The sequence below is a fragment of the Alexandromys fortis genome, unplaced genomic scaffold, assembly GCF_014885135.2.
Source record: "Alexandromys fortis isolate MF-2015 unplaced genomic scaffold, M_Fortis_MF-2015_v1.1 scaffold_11, whole genome shotgun sequence".
In the NCBI taxonomy this organism is placed as follows: domain Eukaryota; kingdom Metazoa; phylum Chordata; class Mammalia; order Rodentia; family Cricetidae; genus Alexandromys; species Alexandromys fortis.
The window spans coordinates 725,084-748,380 of record NW_026067912.1 but is presented as its reverse complement, the minus strand read 5'-3'; the positions used below and the strand labels follow the sequence as shown (position 1 = coordinate 748,380).

General features: G+C 42.8%; 1 protein-coding gene across 3 annotated transcripts in view; it reads left to right on the top strand.

Moving 5' to 3' along the window:
- The first annotated feature begins 1,893 nt into the window (after positions 1–1,893).
- Positions 1,894–23,297, top strand: part of LOC126499351 (hepatitis A virus cellular receptor 1 homolog) — a 53,788-nt gene continuing 32,384 nt past the window's right edge. For 2 of the 3 annotated variants that reach the window (XR_007591074.1, XM_050138508.1), the window contains exons 1-6: positions 1,894–2,012; positions 4,595–4,933; positions 10,593–10,826; positions 14,052–14,101; positions 17,744–17,855; positions 19,217–19,253. Coding sequence is in view for 2 of the 3 variants with exons in the window: in XM_050138508.1 (XP_049994465.1) it covers positions 1,964–2,012; positions 4,595–4,933; positions 10,593–10,826; positions 14,052–14,101; positions 17,744–17,855; positions 19,217–19,253 (821 nt within the window). In the remaining variant the exon portion in view is untranslated. Of the gene's footprint in view, positions 2,013–4,594; positions 4,934–10,592; positions 10,827–14,051; positions 14,102–17,743; positions 17,856–19,216; positions 19,254–22,543; positions 23,288–23,297 lie in introns of those variants that run through there. The other variant, XM_050138506.1, reaches the window with a different exon arrangement.

Sequence of the window (23,297 nt, the reverse complement as noted above, 5' to 3'; positions counted from 1 at the left end):
ATGGCAGCTGACAAGTGTCTATAACTCCAAGATCTGACACCCTCACATGGACATACATGTAGCAAAACACCAATGCAAATAAAATAAAAAGAAATTATAAAAAAAGAAAAAGGCTGCTTTTATTCCAAAGGAAATAGGGATTACTGTGATCCAATTTTTAGTGAGCAAGGCACAGATTGTTTTATCATGAATTTCATGCTCCACTGTGGAGGGGTTATGTGAATTTTTATAGTCCCAGGACAAAAGGAAGTCATAAATTGATGCCTTTACCAAGGATCCTGGTGGGAACATCAGGCAGATGGGACACAGCAGAACCCAGGGATCTCTTCTCTAGATTTCTGGTGTTCTATAATTCTTAGCTATGGGGCTGGTGGAAGCTGACTGTGTGAAAATGTAACAATACATTCCAGAAGTTGTTCCTGATTGTCATAGGATGTTAGCAGAGATGCAGGGGTAGGTAGTAAACGGGCACTGAGGGGACAGAGAGAATTTATGCTACTTAAGGCTCTTGAATTACAACTTTCCATCCTTCCAAAGTCTCCCTGCAGGATCTTCACAGGTGTGGCTTTTACAGTGAACTACAGTTCAAAATTTGGTGGCCTCTAGTATGTTCTTCTCAAGCATATAAAGACAGAAAATAAAGGGATTCCCAGCCATCAGCAAGGAAGGCACTTACTCCATTGTAGAACTCCCCTAGCTACTCAGATAAATTCAGAATGTGGAGGTTTCCTTTGGGAACCTGGAAAGCTATTCACCATCCATGTCTGTTTGCTTAATTTTATAAGCAAGTAGGTCATAGGACACCCTGAGAGATGGCTCAGAGACAGTTTGTATCAAGAAGGGTAGCCAGCTGTGTGAGGCAGTGAATGCCCAAATTCACCTCCCTTCCTCAATAGAACTGTAAAGGGACAGGATGATTGGAAGCATGATAAAAAGCAAGATAGTTGTGTCTCATATTGGTTTTATATGTTCTAGAGTTATCTTCCAATAAAAAAATAAGACATTTGAGATGTCCATTACGATCATTGTTTGGCCACCAGTTTGTAGCATTAGTTTTCTGATCTCTTCTAAGGACAGGGGCTGTTAGTGTAATAGTGCAGGGCCCCAGGCCTGAAGATGCTGAGCTCATGGAAGATTCGTGAAAGCTATTTCCATCTTGAAGACTGGTAAAAGGACGCACTTTCCTCTCTGAGAGGAAGTCATGGATTCTTCTGACTAGAAGTGGAGTTAATGAAGTACCAGGCAGGCTTACTCATGTTTTTATGGTTTACCAATTAAGAGGCAAACGATTAAATCCAGATATTGAAATCTGAATACACGTAACATCCTCCATAACTGGGTTTAAAAGTAGCTGCCTAAGGAGTTCCATGAAGATTTGGTGCCTGTGAGTAAGTAACCCATTGTCTCCTTCAACAGCAGATTCTCCAAAAGCTGAGCAAACGTTAGTGCTATTTTACCTAGGAGGAAATCTAGGCATGGAGGGGCTCTGTGAATGGAAGGTTTGGATCTGTACTCAGTGTTTTTCTGTGTGTCTCTAGACGTTCCCCAGGAAAATGTTGTTTCAGATACCATGTGCAGCAGTATTCTGGCTCAGGACATCTTGCTAGTGATTAAGGTGGTTGAGATTCAGGGACCAGCTGGGCAGAAACAGCTCTGTGTCCACTGAGAGGCAAGTCCGTCTTTGCCATTAGAGGGCTGGTCTCTGCTTAGAGTTCTACCAAGAGAACACACTCTTGTCTCTGCCTCCAGTTTTCTCTGTTTGCTACCTTATTTATGTCATGACTACAAGTAAGATTGCTGGCTGTATGTGAGAAAGGACCAGGAAAGAAGAGGGTGTTGGGGACAAGGGTCCCTGGCAGAGAGGCCTGTGTGAGTCACAGTCAGAATGCAGACCTGCCTGGGCACAGCGTGCTGAGTGCCACAGCAACCAGAGCTTCTTCTCCTTGTCCTCCAGGTCAGCACCATGATGCAGCCTCAAGTCTTCATTTCTGGCCTCATACTTCTTCTCCCAGGTAAGTGAGTGGATGAGCTGGGGAATGCTGAGGAGGCTAGAGTGACAGGAGAGATGACAATCCTTGGGCTTTTTTGATTATGGGTTATGTAATGAGCAGAGACTCAGGTAAATTATAGATCCAAAGAACTTGCTTAACCTGTATGAATTTCAAAACTTATGGCTAGATAAACACGATCCCCAAGAACATGCCAGGCAAGGTGTGGGAACATACACATACATGGGCTAAGTATGGGCTAAGTGCACATGCATACATGTGATAGTCAATGGCTAATAAAAAAATCAGAAACAGTGTTTTCCATGCAGGATGGCTAATCAAAATCAGCCTTCTTTGCATTTCTTTGTGCATTTTTGCTTGTTTAAACCATCTGCAATTATTTATCTTAAAAATGTTCTAATTCAAAGCTTTCTATGGGAGGGGGAAAGAAGGACCACCATAATTGTCTTTGAGGCAGGCTCTAAGTTAGTCCAGGCTAGCTCCGACTCCATAGCTAGCTGATGATCACCTCAAACTTCTGATCCTCCTGTCTCTAGATCTGAGATTCTCCTAAGAGCTGAGATCACTGGTGAGAAATAAAATCTATTCCTATGACTTAATGAAAATAGCACGTATTTTGTTTGTGATCCGAAACAAGGTATTTGACAAATCAAGTAATGTATGCTTCAGGAAGGAATACATTCATTTTATGCAATTAGGACTGTGCTTTCTTGGATCATGTCCCAGACTCTCATCCTTGGCCCGCAGATAAGTGATTAGTTAGAGAATATCATAGTTCATTGTTTTGTACTTCTGTTAGCTTATTTGTTTGTTTCCAGTGCTGTGATCCAACAGAGGGGCTAGCATGGGCTAGTCCAAGCACTATAGCATGGAATTCCATCCTCAGCCCTCAGAGTTACTTTAAAGGCAACCTTTGAAGCTGATGGTATTGGGAATTCTATTCCATCATTCCGCAAAAATTATATGTAATTATTTCAGTTTTTAAAATTGCATCTTTAAGTTACTGGTTGCATATTATTCAGCTATGTGGTCTTACTTTATAAGTGGGTTTTGCTCAAGTTCTAGAATGTCATCAACTTATAAGAAGGGACCTCTGTCTTTGTTTGATTAGTTTTTTTTTTTTCTTGTGAAGGGCTAATCATAAAGTTCAGAATAATGTTCAGTCCCTCCTGGGGGTTTTCCTTTTTTGTTTTTTGTTTGTTTTGAGACTGGGTTTCTCCTTGGCTATGGAGCCAGTCCTGGAACTCGCTCTGTAGGCCAGGCTGGTCTCCAGTTCTTGAACTCACAAATATCCACCTGCCTCAGCCTCCTGAGTGCTGTGATTAAAGGTGTGCACCATCACCGCTTGGCTCTCCAGGTGTTTTTCTAAAACCCTTTCTGAATATTGACTTTGAAGTTACTAAAGTTCTGATTGAAGCCAACGCTGCTATTCCAAAGCCCTGGCTCTGCTCTTTGATCAGAAGTGGGGGAGATTTAGTGATTTTGTTGCCTTAGGAGTATGGAGGAAGAAGAAGGGATAGTTTAAGAGAGGGTCTCCAAAATCTAGGCCTGTCTTGAATTTAAGTTGTCCTTGAATTCCTCATTTTACTCCCTCTACCTCCCAAGTTCTGGTACTACAAGTGAGCTTTGGGTACACAAGTAAGTTCTAGGAATACAAATGAGTTCTGGGTATACAAGGGAGTTTCTCATTTACTCTTGAGTTCTGGGTTTACAAGCATTACCCACTTTATTTACTGAAATAAAGTTTAAAAATGTTCAAAAATGAAACATTTGAGTTGATCTCAGTGGCGTATGCTAAGTACCCCACACTCAGGAGGCAGAGGTGGGAGGACTGTAATTTCTCAGCTAGCATGAGGCATAGAGCAAGACCCTGTCTCCAAAAGAAACACACACTCAGCAGCAGCAGCAGCAGAGGAGGAGGAGGAGGAGGAGGAGGAGGAGGAGGAGGAAGAGGAGGAAGAAGAGGAGGAGGAAGAGGAGGAGGAAGAGGAGGAAGAAGAGGAGGAAGAAGAGGAGGAAGAAGAGGAGGAAGAAGAAGAGGAAGAAGAAGAGGAAGAGGAAGAGGAAGAGGAAGAAGAAGAAGAAGAAGAAGAAGAAGAAGAAGAAGAAGAAGAAGAAGAAAAGCGAGTGAATATCATGCCACAGATAAGTTGTTTTGCTCACAAATGTATCCATTAAATGATCACACTGAGGAAGAATATACAAAAATGTTTACAGTCTTCAAATTCAAGCAGTAAAACTGGACATTTAATCATAGGATTGGGGAGGTAGAGGCAGCGGAGCTCTGAGAGTTTGAAGTCATCCTGGTTCATGCAGCAAGTTCCCGGTCAGCCAAGGCTATAAAGTGAGATCCTGGCTCAGAAAACCAAATGATAACAACAACAAAAATTAAATTGTCATTTCCTTTTATGCCTACCCACAAAAAAATCAAACCAAGCCAATAAAATAATGAAACAAAACAATAAAAATGAAGGACTGCAGCCCACCCTCCCCATAATTTTTCCTAAGAACAACAGCAAAATTTTGGGAAAATGTTGGATACTAACTCTCCATTTCCTCTTTTCTCTCCCCTTCTTACATCACAGGTGCTGTGGATTCTTATGAATTAGTGAAGGGGGTAGTGGGTTACCCTGTCACACTGCCGTGTACTTACTCAACACGTGGTGGAATCTTTACCACATGCTGGGGCCAAGGGGCATGCCCGTCTTCTCATTGTACCAACACACTTATCTGGACCAATGGATACCGCGTCACCTATCAGAGGAGCAGCAGATACCAGCTAAAGGGGAATATTTCAGGAGGAAACGTGTCCTTGACAATAGAGAATGCTGTCCCGAGTGACAGTGGTCTGTATTGTTGTCGTGTGGAGGTCCCTGGATGGTTCAATGATCTCAAAGTGACCTTTTCATTGGAAATCAAGCCAGGTAAGCTTTCTTTGTTTCTTTTCCTTAGTTCTTGTAAGTAAGCTGTGTCCTCTGTTTGCTAATAATTTGTTCTCTTCCTAGAACAAGGAAACACAAAGTTCTTATGAACATGTTTGATTAAACGCTTGCTTTTGAGTTGTGTAAAGACCAGCTCTCCTGTATCTCAGGCTATCCTCTGATGGTCATGCTCTTCTGATCCTCCTGCCTCTGACTTCAGTGTTGTGAACACAAGCAAGTGCCACCAAACCCAGCCTTAAATATTCTCCTTAGAGGCACTGAACAACTTTATTTAGGTGAAGTCCTAAAATGAATCTTAATTCAAGACCTAAATCGGGATTCATGTCCTAACTGTACTTGGGGAAGTCTTGTTGGTCCGTGAAACTGCATTCATCTCCTTCCTGAAACACAGTGGGGAGCTTTAAGATGAAAGTATGTGATTTTAAGAATTGTCTCTTTTCTGTGGTTATATCTTAGAACGTTAAATCACCCATTCCCAACACAGTAAAAGCACTAGGGCTTGAACCTGAAAAGCAGGCCATGCAGGGTGCTGCTGCACTGATGAGCTGGCTTCCACAAGGGTCAGGTGACCTTGCTGAGCACAGACTGTTATGCCCAGTTTGTGGAGTCCCCCAAAAGACCACTAAGCAATCCGAATCCACATGCAAAAGCTAAGAGCCTTTTTTTAAAGCTCAATCTAGGACCCTCTATGTGTCCAACATAGCGGTACAAGAATGGAGAGACTGGAGTTTAGTTGGAGTGGGGGTTTTATTGTGGCAGAGCTTGGGGTGGGGGGATTTATAAGATTCAGGATTCCTCGCTGGCTGACATTTGTCTAGGGGTGTCTTGGTGAAAGGGGATGGGCGTGTGTTGGCCTAAGGGACCTTTGGCGATCTCATCCACAATGGTTGGAAGTTTAGGTATTTCTTTTGGAATGTTAGAACATCCCCTTGGACGTTCCTGGGTGGTGCCTAGATGGTTTCAATTTGTGGTCTTTCCTGGAGACAGATGTGGTCTTATGGTAAATGGCAACTCAGGCCTACTTCCTGGCTGGTCTTTATTGATCCTGTCGGTGGCCAAACCCTACACAGGCCCCATGTATAGGTGGAGAGTTATATTCCTTGTCTGCCCTGCCTTGGGCCTTTGAAATTACATCATATCATATTATACAATGTGTTGCTTGAACAATGGAAATGCCTTGATAGAAGAGTGTCCCCTCCAATATCTGTTCATGGTCACTCGGTGATGTAATAGCATGAGCAACAGCTGTTAGCCTGTAAAAGACACTGACACACAATTCCGTCCAATGAGCTTTCTTAGAAGGAGGAGGCCTCAAGGCCAAGATCAGACCTCCAGCTGGGAGGGAGAGCTAATTAGACAGAAATGATACAATCAACTTCATTCCTTGATGGGGTATGAAGAGGCTTCCAGGGAAGGACGGCCTTCTTTTTACAACCTGGAGAGGAGCTTCATTAAGAGCAGGAGTGTGGGAGGGAGATGGGGATAAGGAGGACTAGAGAGATAGCTGCCATTACTGGAATGGCAGGGCAGACAGGGCATCCTCCTCACAGAGCAGCCTGCAAAATAATCCTCTCAGCATTCCCCCTGAGGAGTCTCCGGCTGGTCCCCAGAGCAAGGGGAAAGTATGGCTTGTCATAATCTTTTAGTGGTGGCAGTTCTAGGTGCAAGGTCCCAGGGTAAAGGGTAACTAAGGTCTTTACTAACATATCAAAGCAGACACTGGCTACTTTTTTTCTCAGCAAGGCCAGTACCTGGTGCACCCCACCCCTACTCTCAATTCTCCAGCCCAGGGACTCGGCTGGGCTGCCCTTCCCCCAGCTGCTCTTCCCTATATAACCCAGCCATTTTGACTACACAGGCCCTTTGGGGTTCTTGACCTATTGGTCACCAATCTTGGCTCCTGTCTTTCCCCTCTCCTCACATGGCCAGTTCAGTTAGCTGGTCATGTTCACTCTGGAACCTTCTGGGTGCCTCTGTCTGTTTTCTTCCTCATATCTATGATAAACCATCTCTTCCACCATAGGTAGAAGTAGTCATATATTCCTTTGCTTCCTTTTTTTCATTCAGGAGGGAAGTTTCCTGTCATGTGATTTGGTTCACCATAGCATAAGGGACAGAGTATGGGGCTTTAGATCTTGGTTAGGTCCAATAATCTGGAGGAGCTGTTAGGGCACATAATAGAGTTTCTTAGCTGCTTCACAGAGCAGTGAGGAGGTGGGGCTTGACCTATTCAGACTATGGGTTCTGGTCTAAAGATTCAAGCCCATGTTCTATGAGTAAGAAGTTCATGAAAGCCCCAAATCTAGACTCATTACATTTTCTTCCTTCATTCCTTCCTCCCTCCCTCTCTCTCTTCATTCTTTCCTGCCTTCCCTCCCTCCCTCTGTCCTTCCTTCCTTCCTTCCTTCCTTCCTTCCTTCCTTCCTTCCTTCCTTCCTTTCTTCCTTCCTTCCTTTTTTCCTTCCTTTGTTTGATTTTTGAGGCAGGATATGCAGACAATGATGTATAGAGACAGCAATGGGAAAGAGACTTAAGGTTCCAAGTACCTACCACAGGTGTGAAATTATATTATTTAACTAGATGAAGTTTAATGACTCTGGCCTCCAAGAGTACTCACTCACAAGAGAATAAACCCACATTCACACACACACACACACACACACACACACACACACACACACAGTGGGTGGAGAGAGAGAGAGGAGACAGACTTGAGGCAGGGGAGGGGAGTAAGAGAGAGTTCTCTTATAAAACAACTCCTCCTGGGGCTGGAGAGATGGCTCAGTGGTTAAGAGCATTGCCTGCTCTTCCAAAGGTCCTGAGTTCAATTCCCAGCAACCACATGGTGGCTCACAACCATCTGGAATGAGGTCTGGTGCCCTCTTCTGGCCTGAAGACAGAATAATGTATACATAATAAATAAATATTTAAAAAAAAACAAAAAATAAAACAACTCCCTTAGGGGATGTGTAGAAATTTGTCTAGCATGCCTGAAGCCTTGGCTTCTGCTCCTAGAACTGCAAATATAATAAACAAATAAGGGCTATTGTTGTAGTGGTCTGCTCTGTCTCTTTAAGAGATAAACCACACCCACTCCCTCCCCCTTCCATGGAGGCAAGCTAATCTTCATCTTCCAGCCTAAGTGCTTTTCCTTCTCTCTCTCTCTCTCTTCTTCATTCATTCTCCCTTTTCTGCTCTATAACCCACTAAATAAATATCCAACCTCACTCTGCATGGTGTGCCTATCCATGTCTCTGTCTCTTGTTTGCTGCATGACTCCTTGCCCAGGACCAGCTGCCTTCAGAGATTTGCAGCATGGTCTCATGGCTTACCCATCTGTCTGTCTCTCCTTGTGGGACTGGCTGTCCCATCGAGGTCTCTCACCACCACATGGCTCCCTGTCTGTGACTCGTGGCCCACTGCAGCCACTTGGGGAACTGTGCCATCCCTGTATGGGACTGGCTACTCTCAGGAACTGCTGCCTGCTGCCTGCCACCACTTTGGAGTTCTGCAGTATGGTCTCATGGCCTTGCTGCCCACTGCAGCCATTTGGGGATCCTGCAAGCATTTTGCTTAAACAATTACAGTTATAGCTTGGAAAGACATTTGTCTAACACACATTCCTGCCTTTAACCCTGGGGTTATATCCTCAGCACTAGAAGAAGGATGGACATGGCATCATAGCATATAATTACTAATTTCAGTTCATTAATTGAATATTTTATGAGTTTAGAAATTTGTTAACAGGTCAGTGCTTACAAAGTCACTATTTGAGTGAGTCTATAAGTGATCCAGCAACTCTGCTTCATCCTCTAACAGACAAGTCGACATTTTCTCATGATTTAACACAGTGGAAGACCTATCCCCCTGTCCTAGGACCCTTATTGGCTCCTTTGGACTTTTCCACTACTTGGGAGAATAATTCCCCAGAGCAAGTGTACCATAGCTCCTAATCTGTTGAATCTTTCCTGGTTGTTCTCATAGTGATTTTCAGAAAGATTGTTCCTGTGATTGCTGTTTTCTCCTTCAGAGATTTCTACTCTCCAGGGAGGGTTTGTATTTTTCTCAAGCCTCTGCCCACACATTAGACTGGTCAGTGAACTAACCAGGCTAGGTTTGTAATAGACCCACTCGCTGGTGTGAATATATTTCCTGTAGCACAGCCTCTTTGCTATGTTGTCAGCAATGACTTTCAAAATGATTGACAAGAGGGCTTGCCCCTGAACACCCATTTTTAATGTTCCTGAAACAAAAACACTTATATCTGACCCTCTACATAAAAGTGGCCTCAGAGTCAGTGAGCTGGCTCAGTGGGGAAAGGTGCTCAGTGCTAAGCTTGGTGACCTGAGTTCAATCCCTGGGCCCATGTGGTAGAAGGAGACTCTGCAGAGTTATCCCCTGACATCCACGTCTGTGACATATTACAAACACACAAATAAATGAATAAATAAATGTATTGAATTTAGGAGGGGATGCTCCACACCCACCTCCCTACACTTTATAGGAACACTACAGGTTTTCTTTATTTAAAGATAAACACACAGTGGATTGAGGAATTAGAAGAGTATCCCACATAAAGAAGAGTTTTCAAAGCAACTATTCCTCATTGTTGAGGACTTGTTTTGTAGTTAGCAGTGTTAAGATCAAGGGCGATAACTTACAGGGATGGCATGTCTGCTGACACAGACAGTTTGAGTCCTGGCTGACTGTGATGCCAGCACCACTTTGCCTTAGTTCCTGTCTTAGAACCCTGCACACTGAGACCATCAGCAGCTGCTTGGAGGCTTACAGCACTTGAGATGCTGTTGATTTGTGAATTTGTGAACCTTCCTAATCCAAACATCGAATGTCTACAGTGCTCTAAAATCCAGATCCTTTTGAGCACAAACTTGGTAATACACCTGAATAATTCAATGCCATGAAACTATCACGTGCAGCATCATTCACAGTTTATAAAGTTATCTTTTAAGGTATATATGTAATGTGTAGTTCTATGAATGCTACATCAATCCATGTTTATATCTGAGCCTGAAATATGAGGTGTTATTTATATTCCAGATATTCCAAATTGTTCAGGAAGACTTAAATTCTTAAACTCTGGATACCAAGCATTTTTGGATAAGGGGTATTCAGCTTGTCTCTCTTAGATTGGAAGAAACCATAGAAGTTAATGTCCACTCTCTACCCAAATGTGAAAATCCCGTTTGTGGTGGGATTTGTGTGGTGTGTGTGTGCTAAGATGCAGGGCCGTATGCTGTGTTCTCTCAGGACTGACTGAAGGGAACATGCTGGACCTGGAAACCATGGGTGAAGTCAGTCATCACTGAGAGAAGTCCTAGTCCCCTGTACCCTCTCAGTCTCAGAGATGCTGAGAGATCTGAGGACCTGACAGCTGTCATTTATAAAGTGTGTCCTTAGGAACGGGCTCTGTTCTCATGTCCATGTTGTCAGTGCATTTGTCTCCTATCGGGGAGTTGTCTCCATTGCCCTGCCCTACCCTGTCCTTGTTGGTCACTGACAAAGATGTGTGTCCAGGAGAGGAGCCTTGGTAGACAGCCTCTCACTGGTGCTACAACTACAACATAAGCTCTTCTCTCTTCTTGTTGACTCGTCCTTGTTTCATCTTGATTTCCGAATCCAGAAATTCCCACAAGTCCTCCAACAAGACCCATAATAACAGGAAGACCCACAACCGCAGAAAGACCCACAACCGGAGGAAGACCCACAACTTCAGGAAGACCCACAACCACAGGAAGACCCACAACTACAGGAAGACCCATGACTCTGTCAACAGGACCCACACGTGAACCAGCATCACCCAGAGTCTCCACCTCTACTCCTACAACACCAGCGCACACACAGATTCACACACCAGGTAAATCTCAATGTGGTTTAGGACCCAGAGTCCTTATTATAAGTGTCTGTAGGACACACAGACACTGAGTCAAGACAGAAATATAATATAGGTGAAGAGTTCTTAGCTGTGTCCCAACAATAGCCTCACAAAGTCTATAATTTTCCAGTCTTAAGTTGCATTCACCCTCTGCTGTGTAAGAGCTTGAAGATGGAGGACACCATCTCTCTGTTCCCCGGGATTCACTCGAGCCAGACTTAGGTGGATCATTGATCTAGGAAAGCTGATGGAATCTGGATCAGTTGAACATGACTTTGTGCTGAAAATCTAAGGACCGACTGAGAATTAGAGTCAGGGTAGGGAGACTCTTGACCCTTGACATCCATTCTGAAACTGGGCCATCCAGCTGAGGCCATAGTTCAGGGAAGATGCCATTTAGCATTTCCTGAACATCAGGCAGCATGCTCCATGCTCTATGATGCAGTGCCTCTCTGACTGTTATGTCCTGTATAGCTGTGATCTGTCCCTCTTTCATAGTGACAAGAACTGACAGTTCTTGGTGGAAGTCATGAAGACAGAGAGTGGCTCAGACTCTGTCCCTGGTCCCTTGAGTTGGAAGCTGGTTCTTCTGACTCCCAGGTCATGAGCAGGGATATTTGGAGGATTTGTGCTGTTTTTGCATCCTTGCTAAAAAGACATCATACACCATCCTTCCAAAGAGCAATGGATGCCTTTTAAAGGTTTGCTTAAGGAGCTCTCAGTTTATTCATGTAGCCTGAAAAGTCCAATGTATGTCCTTTTAGGGATAAAAACACAAACATCAAATTCAACATTTTAGGACATGATTTAACATGCTCAAGTTTTAGAGCAAGGCCATATAGTTCGTGTTTCAAATTATCATCCTGAAGGCAAGCATAGGTTCACACCTTTATCTGGGAGTGAAAAGAGAGCTCTTAGAGGGATTCCCAAGGCTCCCTAAAAGCTGCCTTTCTCCCAGGGTAAAGCTGGCTTCTGCCAAGAGAAAATGTCACAGAGCTTTTCATTTTTGTTTTTAGGATAATATGACGGGTGGTGTAATTTCCCTCTCCTCTTGCTGGTACTTTCAAGCAGGAGGACCCTGAAGGACCTGGATACTCGCCAGTGTGCAAAGACCTCTAGGCTATAACTAGGCACGTGGAGCATAGGATTTGTGAGGAAACCCCTTTGCTCCAGGCACCTGCACAAAGAACTACGAGGATCCCTCAGGGTTGACAGAACTTTTCAAGACTTAGTTTCTGCCTGCATCAGGGGATGGGCTCATGGGCTGAGTCTGGAGAACATGGATAGGTTATTGACTTGAGTGAAAACTGAGATAGAAGAGAAGTGTTGGTTCATGAATCCATATGACCTCTTGGGGGTGTTTTAGTGTAATCTTAGGGGTTTTGTTGTTGTTTTTGTTTCCTAAAATTGCAGATGATGGTTGAAAGCCCAGTCTAGGGAGAAGGCAAACACTCTGGCTACTGTAAGATGAGGATGTATATAGTAGAGTCTCCTCTCCTGCTTTGTCAATTTTAAGTACACAAGGGGAATCACAGTGTCATCAGAATGTGTCCCCATAATTTCCTTTGGTAATGTGTAATTAAGCGCCAAGGTCATCTGGAAGGTGATTAGGATCTAAAAGTAAGATGTTCCTGCACAGTGTTAGATCCTTTGTGACAGTGCTGATGGGGCTGGTTTTCCCTTTCCTTCCCTTGGGGACACACAAGAAGCATCATCTCTGAACAAAGGAGCCCTAGTTAATTTAAAGCCACAATTGAATCCACAGAGCTGGGAAGGATTAGCTAATGGCAACCTTTGGCTGTTGAGAGGGAAATCCTTAGTGTGAACTGTTTGCAGGCAGAAAAACAAAATGAAACTAGATCCAAACACAAGGCAGCAGGAGCCGCTGTCTGCCACTGTTCCAGGTGTGAAGAAGAAGGAAGGAGTGGGTTCAGGCTCTGTAAGCCTATGTCACCTAACCCTGCTCAGAGAAGAGCTTTGCCGTGGGGATCAGGGAACGAAGCAGCTGGGTCCCTGGTTTCCTTGAGACTTCTGGCATTTTGGCCTTGTAATTTGAGGTTCCTGGGTGAGTCCTTGCATTGCTCATGGAATCTCTCCCTTGGTGAATATTTTGCAAAAGCAAGAAATATTAGGATTGAAAGGGATTTGGGTGTCACATGGGCCACCACCTGCCTTTCATATCTGTGCTTCTCAGGAACCCTATGCGCCATCCCATTTCATTAGTTCATGGCAATTTATGCCACTGCTAGATTGGGGAAACTCCTTAGTTCCCTTTGGAGACACACACCTTTCCATTTGTCCTCTATTCTAGGCACACTTCTTTGGAGAAGTTTTTGAATGGTTCTTATTACATAAGCGGTACGATATTTCTAAAGTGAACTCCACAGTGTTCACGCTCCTGCTCCCTGCTCCTTCCATCACACAACAATAATAACATCGCCCGTGTTCCTACAGTGCTGAGTGCCCATGCGTGCATTCCTAAGTGCTTATTGTATCACCTTGATTATGAGGTCACTTTGCTAATGAATATGGTCAGGATTGAGTTCAAGTTTTCTCTGGTTCAGCTTCACCTTACCAAATCACTTCTCTTGTTCGTGCAAGGTCTTACTTAAGGTCCTAGCTCACAAACAGAGCCCAGACTGTAGATGCTGCCTACATCTAGTCACTGCTTTTGGCTCCTTGTCAGGGCTCTCACAGAGAGTAAAATGTAAACACAGTACAGTGAGAATGAGGGGGCTACGAGTCATTCAACTTTATTCGTTCTTTGGCTGTTGTTGGGGACTCCCATAGACCGGTAGTGTTTCCACTCATTATGTGGGCACTGTTTGTACACTGACAGCACAGATGTCTGCCATTTGCTAAAATCTGAAATATGTTGTCATCTGATGTCTTCTTCTACATCTGTAAAATGTAACTAAGGAACTCCTTGTCAGAATATTACAAACCTTAAATATGCCAGACATCAGCGGAAAGAGGACTCTGTTTCATTCATAGACACATAGAAACAATGAAAATAATAGATTCCTTGTTATATAAAATAGACATTTTAAATACACTTCAAACACGTAAATGTTCAAAATTTGTTGTCCAAATTAAATCCCACCCTTACATGGAAAAGACACATTGGCATTGTGGGTAATATTTACAGTTATAGTAAAAACATCTAAATTCTTGTATTTATAATTAATTTTCTCTCTTGTTGAACAGATTGGAATAACACTGTGATATCCTCAGACGACTCTTGGAATACTTATACAGTAAGCATATTCCTCTAATTTATTAGCTGTATTTGCTTCTATGTTTTTTTGGGAAACAATTTGTACTTAAAATTTTGTCTATACAATGAGGACTACTGAGACCCCAAGAACAATGGCAATGGGTTTTTGATCCTACTGCACGTATTGGCTTTGTGGGAGCTTAGGCAGTTTGGATGCTCACCTTACTAGACCTGGATGGAGGTGGGTGGTCCTTGGACTTCCCACAGGGCAGGGAACCCTGATTGCTCTTTGGGCTGATTAGGTATTGGGACTTGATTGGGGTAGGGGGAGGGAAATGGGAGGCGGCGGTGGGGAAGAGACAGAAATCTTTAATAAATAAATAAAAAAAGGAAAAAAATTGTCTATAAAATTAGTTTACAGATAGTTGCATTAAAAAAATGAAGAAAAGTCACGAATCAGATATTCTGGCTTCTTCCTTAGTCTTAGGATTCAGGAAGTTAATTAATGATATCAGAAGTTTGAAGCCGGCCTGGACCATTAGGCAACTTGGGCTAAATAGTGAGATGGTGCCTCAAAACTGTAGAAGAATGAACATATAAATGTATAAAAATAAAGAAATTAAAAAGAATATGGTTCTTACATAGGATGTTTAAATTCAAGATTTCATTTACTGCCCCTATATTGCTTTTCTGCCTGTTGACCATTCTCTGTAGACCCCATTAGTGATATTTTTTTTCATACACAGACCTCCACATGAGCTATTAAGTCCTCAGACATTCTAGATTTTGCATGATTCTTCCTGGAGTTTCTGTCTACTAAGCTTGAGGAAAAAAAATCTAAGGCACTCTGCTTCCAGAATTCTTGACAGAGTTCTATCTCTACAAATAGTCAAAGTAAATTTATCAATAGAATTGTTTGGGCTCCAGGAAGAAGCAAGGTTTATTTTAGTGTATGTAATTAGCACAGGAAAAATATCGTGATTGAGGTAAGTAAACAGCCAGATAGGGGTTGTGAGAATTATATGGCTGTTGGAAGTAGCAGCACCCTTGTTAGCATGTGCAAAGCCCGGGCTTGAACTGCCAAAAACCATCAAGCAACAACAATACACTTCAAGACAAGGTGAACGTGTCTCTACAGGGTCAAATGGCCAAAGGCATTTACACCTATTGACAGTCAGAACATAACATATAAAGGCTGAAAGTAAGTTTGTTTTCCTTTGGTTTTCTGAGACAGGGTTTCTCTGTAGCTTTTTAGAGCCTGTCCTGGAACTCACTCTGTAGATCAGGCTGGCCTGGAACTCACAGAGAACCCCCTGCTTCTGCCTCCAGAGTGCTGGGATTAAAGGCATGTGCTTCTACCACCCAGCTGAAAAAAAAGTGTCTCCTTTTTTGTTTTTTTTTGAAAGAATCTCCTGTAACCCATGACCTTGAACATACTGCATAGCTAATGATGACCTTGAACCTCTGACCCTTCTGCCTCTGTCTTTTATGAACCGGAGTTCATAAAATGAATGAATATCACCAACTGCCCCCATTCTTTGAGACATGATTTCATTTTATAACTCCGGCTGGCCTAGAACTCATAATCTTCCCTGCCTCAGCCTACCGAGTACTGGGATTACAGACCTGTGTCACGTGCCCATCCTGACACTAAAAATATAAGGACTTAATTGACATTAGCACCCAGTGGTCTGGCAGTTATGGAAAGAATCTGTGTATACTAGTTAAATATCAGACACCAGTAAGTATGGGTTGCTGAGGGAGCAGATTTATGACTCTGTAAAACAAAACAGTGCTGCATATCAAGGTTGTTCTTGCCCTCGGTTATCGGAGAAACGGTCATGCTTAGCAGAACAAAGGAATAATTTGGAGTTAAATTCAGAATAAGCTGTAGTAGAATCTGGACTCTGAAGATGCGAAGTTGTCTCTAGGTGCATTGAAACCAATGTACAACAGTACACAGTTTTGTTTTCAGGGTGTTGTTTGTTTGTTTGTTTGAGGCAGAATCCCGTGGAGCTCAGGCTGGTCTTGACCTTGCTATGTATCTGGGAAAGATCTGGAACTCTTGACCCTCCTGCTTCCACCTCTCAGGTCCTAGAAGTAAGGTGTACATCCCCAGGCCTATCAATAGTAGCTTACATCTTGAACCAGGAAATCAACTTCGTGGACTCTGTTTCATTAAAAAGTTGAAGAAAAATTGTGAAGATAAATGAAAAAAGATAAGCATTGCTGCCATTCATAATCAGGAACATGTTCTGAAGTAAATGTTCCACGGGCACGGTAGACACATGTGCAGTCCAAGCTCTCAGGAGATTAAGGAAGGAGGGTCAGAGGTTTGAGGTCATTGTCAACTAGTGGGGTTCAGAACAGCCTGGGATCAGGAGATGCTGTCAGAACAACAAACAAACCTTATTTTCGTCTATATTTCCCACAGTGTTTGTCAAGAATACCTGAGAATCCCTTTCCTGAGAACCCAGTGAACATGTTGAGGACGTAGAGACAGCACTCACAGAGCTTAGCTACCTCATCCCTGCTCTCTCTGACTAAACAGAGCAAAGGAACCTGAATTTTGACTCCAGGCACACACACGGGCAAAGACTTGGTCTCTGATCTCCCTTTCCTCACAGTTAAACCATGCATGGGCTTTGTTTAGGGCTAGTAGATTAGTGCCAAGTTATTAGAGGGGTCTCACCTGTTGCCCAGCCTATCTCCTGTTTATTTCAGTGTGTGCTGATCCCTGATCACCTGTACCAGGGCAGTAGGGATATTCTGCATTTCTATCTGATCATACAGTAGTAATCGGGCTGCAACCATGAATAGAGTCTTTCTACTATTTTTAGAAAGTTATTGGATATACTTGTATTGTTTTCTCTTTTCTCAGCCCCCTCCAAACCCTTCCATATACTCTCTTCTTGCTTTCTTTATAATTCATGGTCTCTGTTTCTTTAATTTTAAATATATTAACTCATGTATAAAATGTTATATATCATTGTACATTATATATAATATAGTAATATGTGTAATTATTCATACATATAACTATTAACTGTATATGCTATGTACTATATATTGCATATATTCAAATTTAATATATAAATATATTCCTAAAAACTTTAATATAACCTGCCAAGTTTGTCTGTGTGTATATACTTCCATGCTGATCATTTGCTATTATTTGTATGGAATCTTGAGTTGCATTTACAGGACAAGTAGGGTCTGTGATGAAGGACCAGGCTAAGACCTGAGCACACTGAGAGCAAGTTAACTGAGAAATGATCTATTTTTTAATACCATAAGAGGATACATTTAGAAAATACCTTTTGACTATTCAGGCAGACATAATCATATACATGATGTATGAACCCACATTAAGTACATGATTACAATTTTGCTGAGGCATCTACCCAGGTAATTGCCTCGAGCAACATAGACCACCATAGTTTCCATCATCACCAAAGACACTGATTTCACATTTTCTCGGAGTTCCACTCCCTGTTACCACCTCAGATTCTTGGGTCTTCCTGCATACTCCAGACTAGCCACAGGCAAGCAAAGATGAATCTCTAGAACCCAGAGTCTAGGTTAATGTCGAGCATATGTTTTCTGGTCCTCTCACTTGGTGTCTCTTGTGTTTACTGCTGGTTATTTATTTCTACTGTTATTTTATTTATTGTTTCCTTAGGAATTGATCCCTTCAGGGAAGGCACAGAAGAACGTGACTAGCGGCTTCTATATCAGCATCCCCATCGCTGTCCTGCTGTTGCTGCTGCTTGTGAGCACCGTGGCTATCACTAGTAAGTCATTTCACAGCTGTCCCCAAGGAAGGAGAGCCAGGGCTCTCAGGCTTTCTTTAAGCAACCCACATGCAATAGGGGCTTTGAGTTGACATGGCCTGTGTATCCCCAGATCTAAGGCTCTCATGTTAAACCCTTTTCTCCCCAAGGGATGTGTTAGGATGCAGACTGATTTCTGATGCTTGGTGAGTGCTCTGCTCAGTGACCTTGAACCATTGCTACTGTGTCTCCAAAGACTCCTATTCCTATTCTATAAAACTTGACTTCATGTACTCCATACTGGTTCTGGCCTTACTAGGTAGCAGAGACTGGCCCCCAACATCCAAATCCTCTGGCCTCCCACATCCCAGTGCTGGGCTCACAGGAATAGGCTGCAGTCCTCAGCAACACTGTTGTTCCTAACCCTGCCTTTTGTTTTCCAGTCATTGCCATCAAAAATAAAATCATTATATTCTCCATAAAAATTAAATATTACCGCACAAGAGATTTCTGATAGGTTTTTTTTTTTTTTTAAAATCACTAAAACACCTTTGATGTGTTCTCTCCTGTTCTACCCTTGGAATCTTGTTTGTTTCCCATAATGATACTGTTGAATATTCTATAATATACTTAGTAGAAGAGGCAAATGAGACATTGGTGGGAAGCCCCCTGACTAATGCTGGAATGGACAATTGGAAGGTGGCACCCAGGCCTACATGCTGTTTCCATGAGCTGTACAGCTGTACACAGTGTTTCTCTCTGTGAAGTCAATGAACTTCAGCCATAGGCTTTACAAAACCCCATGCATGAGCCCGTTACTAACTTGCTTCATAGGAACTGGGGAATAAGGATATGCCTGTCAGATTTCAGATGGTTCCCTCTAATCATTTAAAAGCTGTTTATCCAAAATGATTATTTAAGGTGGTGGCAGTGCCATGTGCCTATGATACCAGCATCCTTAAGGTCTGTGGCTAGCCTGGGCTACATATCAGATCATGTCTGAAAGGGAAAATTACATAGAAATTGAGTAAAATACCACAAGTGTCTTCCCTTCCTTAGTCCAAAGTTGTTTCTTATTCCCTTACGGGTTTGTTCTCTGGCAGTCCATTAGGAAAAAAAAAATTGAGACTTTTTGTTTGTCTCAGTGAACAAAGTCCCTCTCACTCCAGTACATTAGGTCACGTGGGTGAATACACCAGACAGTGAAGGGGCAGACAATCCTTCCTGTGGGGGATAGGAAGGAATTACCCAAAGTTACCCGGGGACGGTTCAATCAAAAATAGAGACAACATCCTTGTTTAGGGGAAAGTGTCATGAGTGTCTCTGATAACATGTGCAATTTTCTCTTCATCTTCTTCCCACCTCCTCCCACCCCAATATAGGGTACATCTGTACGAGAAATAAGTCGCAGTCTTTAAGGTAAGAATGTGTGGATTGTGTTGAATCTTTTTGAACAACAATCTTGGGAATATGCTCTCTTTTGTACTAAATCATTCTCTACTAATTGACTCATTGCTGGGTTGGTTGATTTGAGACAGGGTTCACTATGTAGTCCAGACTGGCCTGGAACCTGCTATGTAGCAAGGCCAGGCTGGAACCTGCAATCCTCCTGCCTCTGAGTCTTTCACTCTGGGATTACAGGTGTGTTCCACAATGGCCTCCATTCTGTAGGTTGGGTCCCAAAATAAATTTTAATGAGCCCCTTTCTTATTATCTCATTTCTCAAAGGTATTATCTGTGTTCTCTATTTCCCTGCATTTATGGTACGACAGAAACAGAAGACCCGTTGATTCTAATCTCTTATAGGTAGACACTGGATTAATTGTAGGCTTTGCTTCCTGGAGCTGGTACTGAAGAAGTTACTTTGATTCACTCTTGTTTCCTTCAGTGTCTTCTTTCATAGAGTATTTATTTTTATTATAAACTGATAAAATATATGTCAAAGCATATAATCTAGTACAAAAGTCCTTTTGGGTGCTTTGGGGGAAGTGTGCAGGGAATGACGTGCTTAGGTGGTGAGGTGTTTTAGGAAGACCTAAGGGAGCATAAGATTTAGAGGAAGATTATTTCTGAGTCCGCCGGGAGTGCAACAGAACTGTGTATGGCCAGTGTCTCCACATCAGTCCCCCCCATTTACTACACTGGTGTCTGCCTTGCTGGGCTTCACCGTTCTTGTCTTGTTTACTGTACTTGGGGCGTTCTTTTATTCTCTCCGGTGTTATCTGCCTTAGTCTACAGCCATGTAATTTTCTTCAATTGGCTAAAGATTGGATGTACACAGGGCTATGTATCTATTTCAGCAAAAACTCCATGTCCTTCAGGCTGCAATGCATAGACTTATGTCTATGTTAAGCATAAGAATCAAGCTGCAGCCGGGCGGTGGTAGCGCATGCCTTTAATCCCAGCACTCAGGAGGCAGAGGCAGGCGGATCTCTGTGAGTTCGAGGCCAGCCTGGTCTACAAGAACTAGTTCCAGGACAGGAACCAAAAGCAACGGAGAAACCCTGTTTCGAAAATCCAAAAAAGAAAAAAAAAAAAGAATCAAGCCGCAGACTGGGTCTTGAGCTAGTCCATTAGAAGTTCCTGATACAGTTATCTTTTCTTATTAGTCACTTCTTCCCTTCACAGTAATAAATCTATAAGGTAGGAACAATAATTAGTCTCATCCTATTGATTAAAAACAGGTTTGTAAATATGAGGCCTCAACCTCAGGAGCCCATGCTTATAGATCTAACTGGTAAATAAAATAATATAAAGCAAACTAACTCTTTCTGAAAAAGGAAAGGAGCCATTCCTGAGAGTTGGAAGAACACAACATTATTTTAGTCCATAATTTTTGTTACTGTATTGATAAGGCATCGTTTTGAAACATTTAATTCACATTTTTTTTATTTTGAATGTGAGAAAGATAAGGGCAGGATAGGTAGAGGTGGGGCAGAAACAGGGGACAGGGACATGGAGAGGACAGGGACGAGTGTGTGCAAGAACACATACATGGAGGCCAGAGGAGGGCAGTGAGCATGCAGGATATGTTCCACCTGTTACCCAAGGCAACATCTGAACTCTGGTTCTGTGGTTTGTACAATGAGCATCCTTAACTGCTGATCAACTCTTCAGTCCCCAAAGTTACTTTTTAATCACTTTTAATTTAAAAGAAAAGATTGGAGAAAACGCATCACATAAAGAAGAGGGGAGAAGTTGGGTGAAGGGGACACACACCTGTTATTTCCACACTCAGTAAGTAAATGCAGGAGGGCTATAAGTTTCATTCCAGCCCAGACTTCTAGCAACACTGTCTAAAAATAAATAAACAAGGCCATGTGTAGTGGATCACTCCTTTAATACCAACACAGCAGGCAGAGGCAAGTGGGTCTCTATGATTTCAGGTTAGTCTGGTCTTTGAAGAAGTCACAAGATAGCCAGGAAAAGAATAGTGAGACCCTGTCACAAGCAAATGAATATAAGTGAATGAATGAATGAATAAATAAAACATAAATAAAAAGCAAGAAAGCAAGCCACAAAACCCCACTAACCAATACACAAAAGATTCTAGGAGTTTTCTCATGACTTTTTCTGTCAGCTCTATCAATATGACTCATGAATGTCCTGACCCTACACTGTTTCCCTACATATGTGACTGTCCAGGCAGAGTGGAGCTTGCTCTCTCTTGTCCTTCATAATTCTCAGCACAGTTGTTTGTTCCTATGTGGCCAACTGGAGACGCTCATTTTGGTTCTACATTTCAGTGGTAGAAATGACCACAAATGACAAAACCCCACTGTCAAAACACCACCCCTGAGTTAGTCTATTTTTTTTCTTTTGTTTGCTCCTCCGTGAGTTCTAGAAGCTCAAATATTAGTCCACTGTGCCCACCCTGATGATCATGGGTATGGAATGAGCTCTCCAAGGGAAGCCCCTCCCACAGCTGTCGGGATAGGGGAAGTGAAAAGACCTGCTGTGCTCTCCCCAAATTCCTTCCGGGGCAGTTCCTGCTGTTTTTGTGCATGCAGTGTCTGCGCATGTGTGGCATACAGTAGCCTTGAAATTGTGCCCCAGACCAGCAGCTACAGCTGCTTTGTGATGACATGTTTTCTACTCCATGCTTAGTGTTAGAGGGTTAGATGCCATGCAGGTTTCAATACTCTTTCTTTTTAAACAAAGAAAACTTTGTATCACTGTGAGCATGATGTGTATGTGTGTGGAGGGGGGGGGATGTGTGGCATCTGTGGAGGTCAGAGGACAACACTGTGGAGCTGGCTCTTTCCTTCTGCCTTTTCTGTGAGCTCCAGGGATGGCTCTCAGGCAACCAGGCTCTCCTTAGTCTTTCTAAAGCATCACAATGCAAAGTAAACACACAAGTCATCTAGCCCAGTTCCAAAACAAACATTCTGCTTAGGTACCTCATTTTGATGCCAAGATATTTCTCTGTCTTGATCTCTATCTTTTGTCTTTTATTACATTACTATCTTGAAGGATTCCAATATGAGCTACTTCTCTCTTTCTCTCTCTCTTTTTTTTTAAAAAAAACCTATTCTTTAGCTATCAAACAAACTTTTCTATGACATAATAGGATAGGGGTCCTGTGTAGTTAGAGTTTTTGTGAATGGAGCTCCTGGAGTCCTGAGCATACATCATGATTGAAAGTTCTGCTTAGACCTGACAGGTAACCTCTTGTTCTTTCTTCTACATCTCTCTCTCTTTCTCTGCAGCCTGGCAGCATTCCATTTCTCTAAGATTGGAGCTTTGCAAAACACAGTGGTTTTCCGGTCCCGAGCTGAAGACAACGTATACATAATTGAAGACAGTCCTTACCCTACAGATTGAATCCCAGTGGTCCTCTGAGGGGCCCTCTACCTGAGACTTCAAAGACAGCAACTGGATTTGATAGCGCAAACAGCCTTCCAGCTGCAGGGCTATGTTCTGTGTTGGTTCATCTAGCAGTGGTGGAGAGGGTGACCCTCCGCTGTTTATACTCAAACTCACAGTTCACATCATCCTAATTCTTTTTTATTAGATTTTTTTTTAAAAAAAATACCTATCCAAATTCCCACTTTCTCCCCTCCTCCTATTCCCTCCACATACCCTCCCACCCTACCCCCCTCTAATCCTAAGAGAGGATAAGTAGCATTGCCTTGTAGATGGTCCAAGGCCCTCCCTACCACATCTAGGCTGAGCAAGGTATACATCCAAAGAGAATAGGATCCCCCAAAGCCAGCACATGCAGTAGAGATAAATCCCAGTGCCACTGCCAGTGGCCCCTCAGTCTGCCCCAGCCGTACAACTGTCAACCACATTCAGAGGGACTAGTTTGGTCCTATGCTTGTTCCTTCCCTGTCCAGCTGGAGTTGGTGAGCGCCCATTAGCTCCGGTATACTGTTTCAGTGGATGAGCCCTTCATGGTCTTGATCTTTTTGCTCATGTTCTCATTCCTTCTACTCTTTTTTTTTTTTTTTTTTTTTTTTT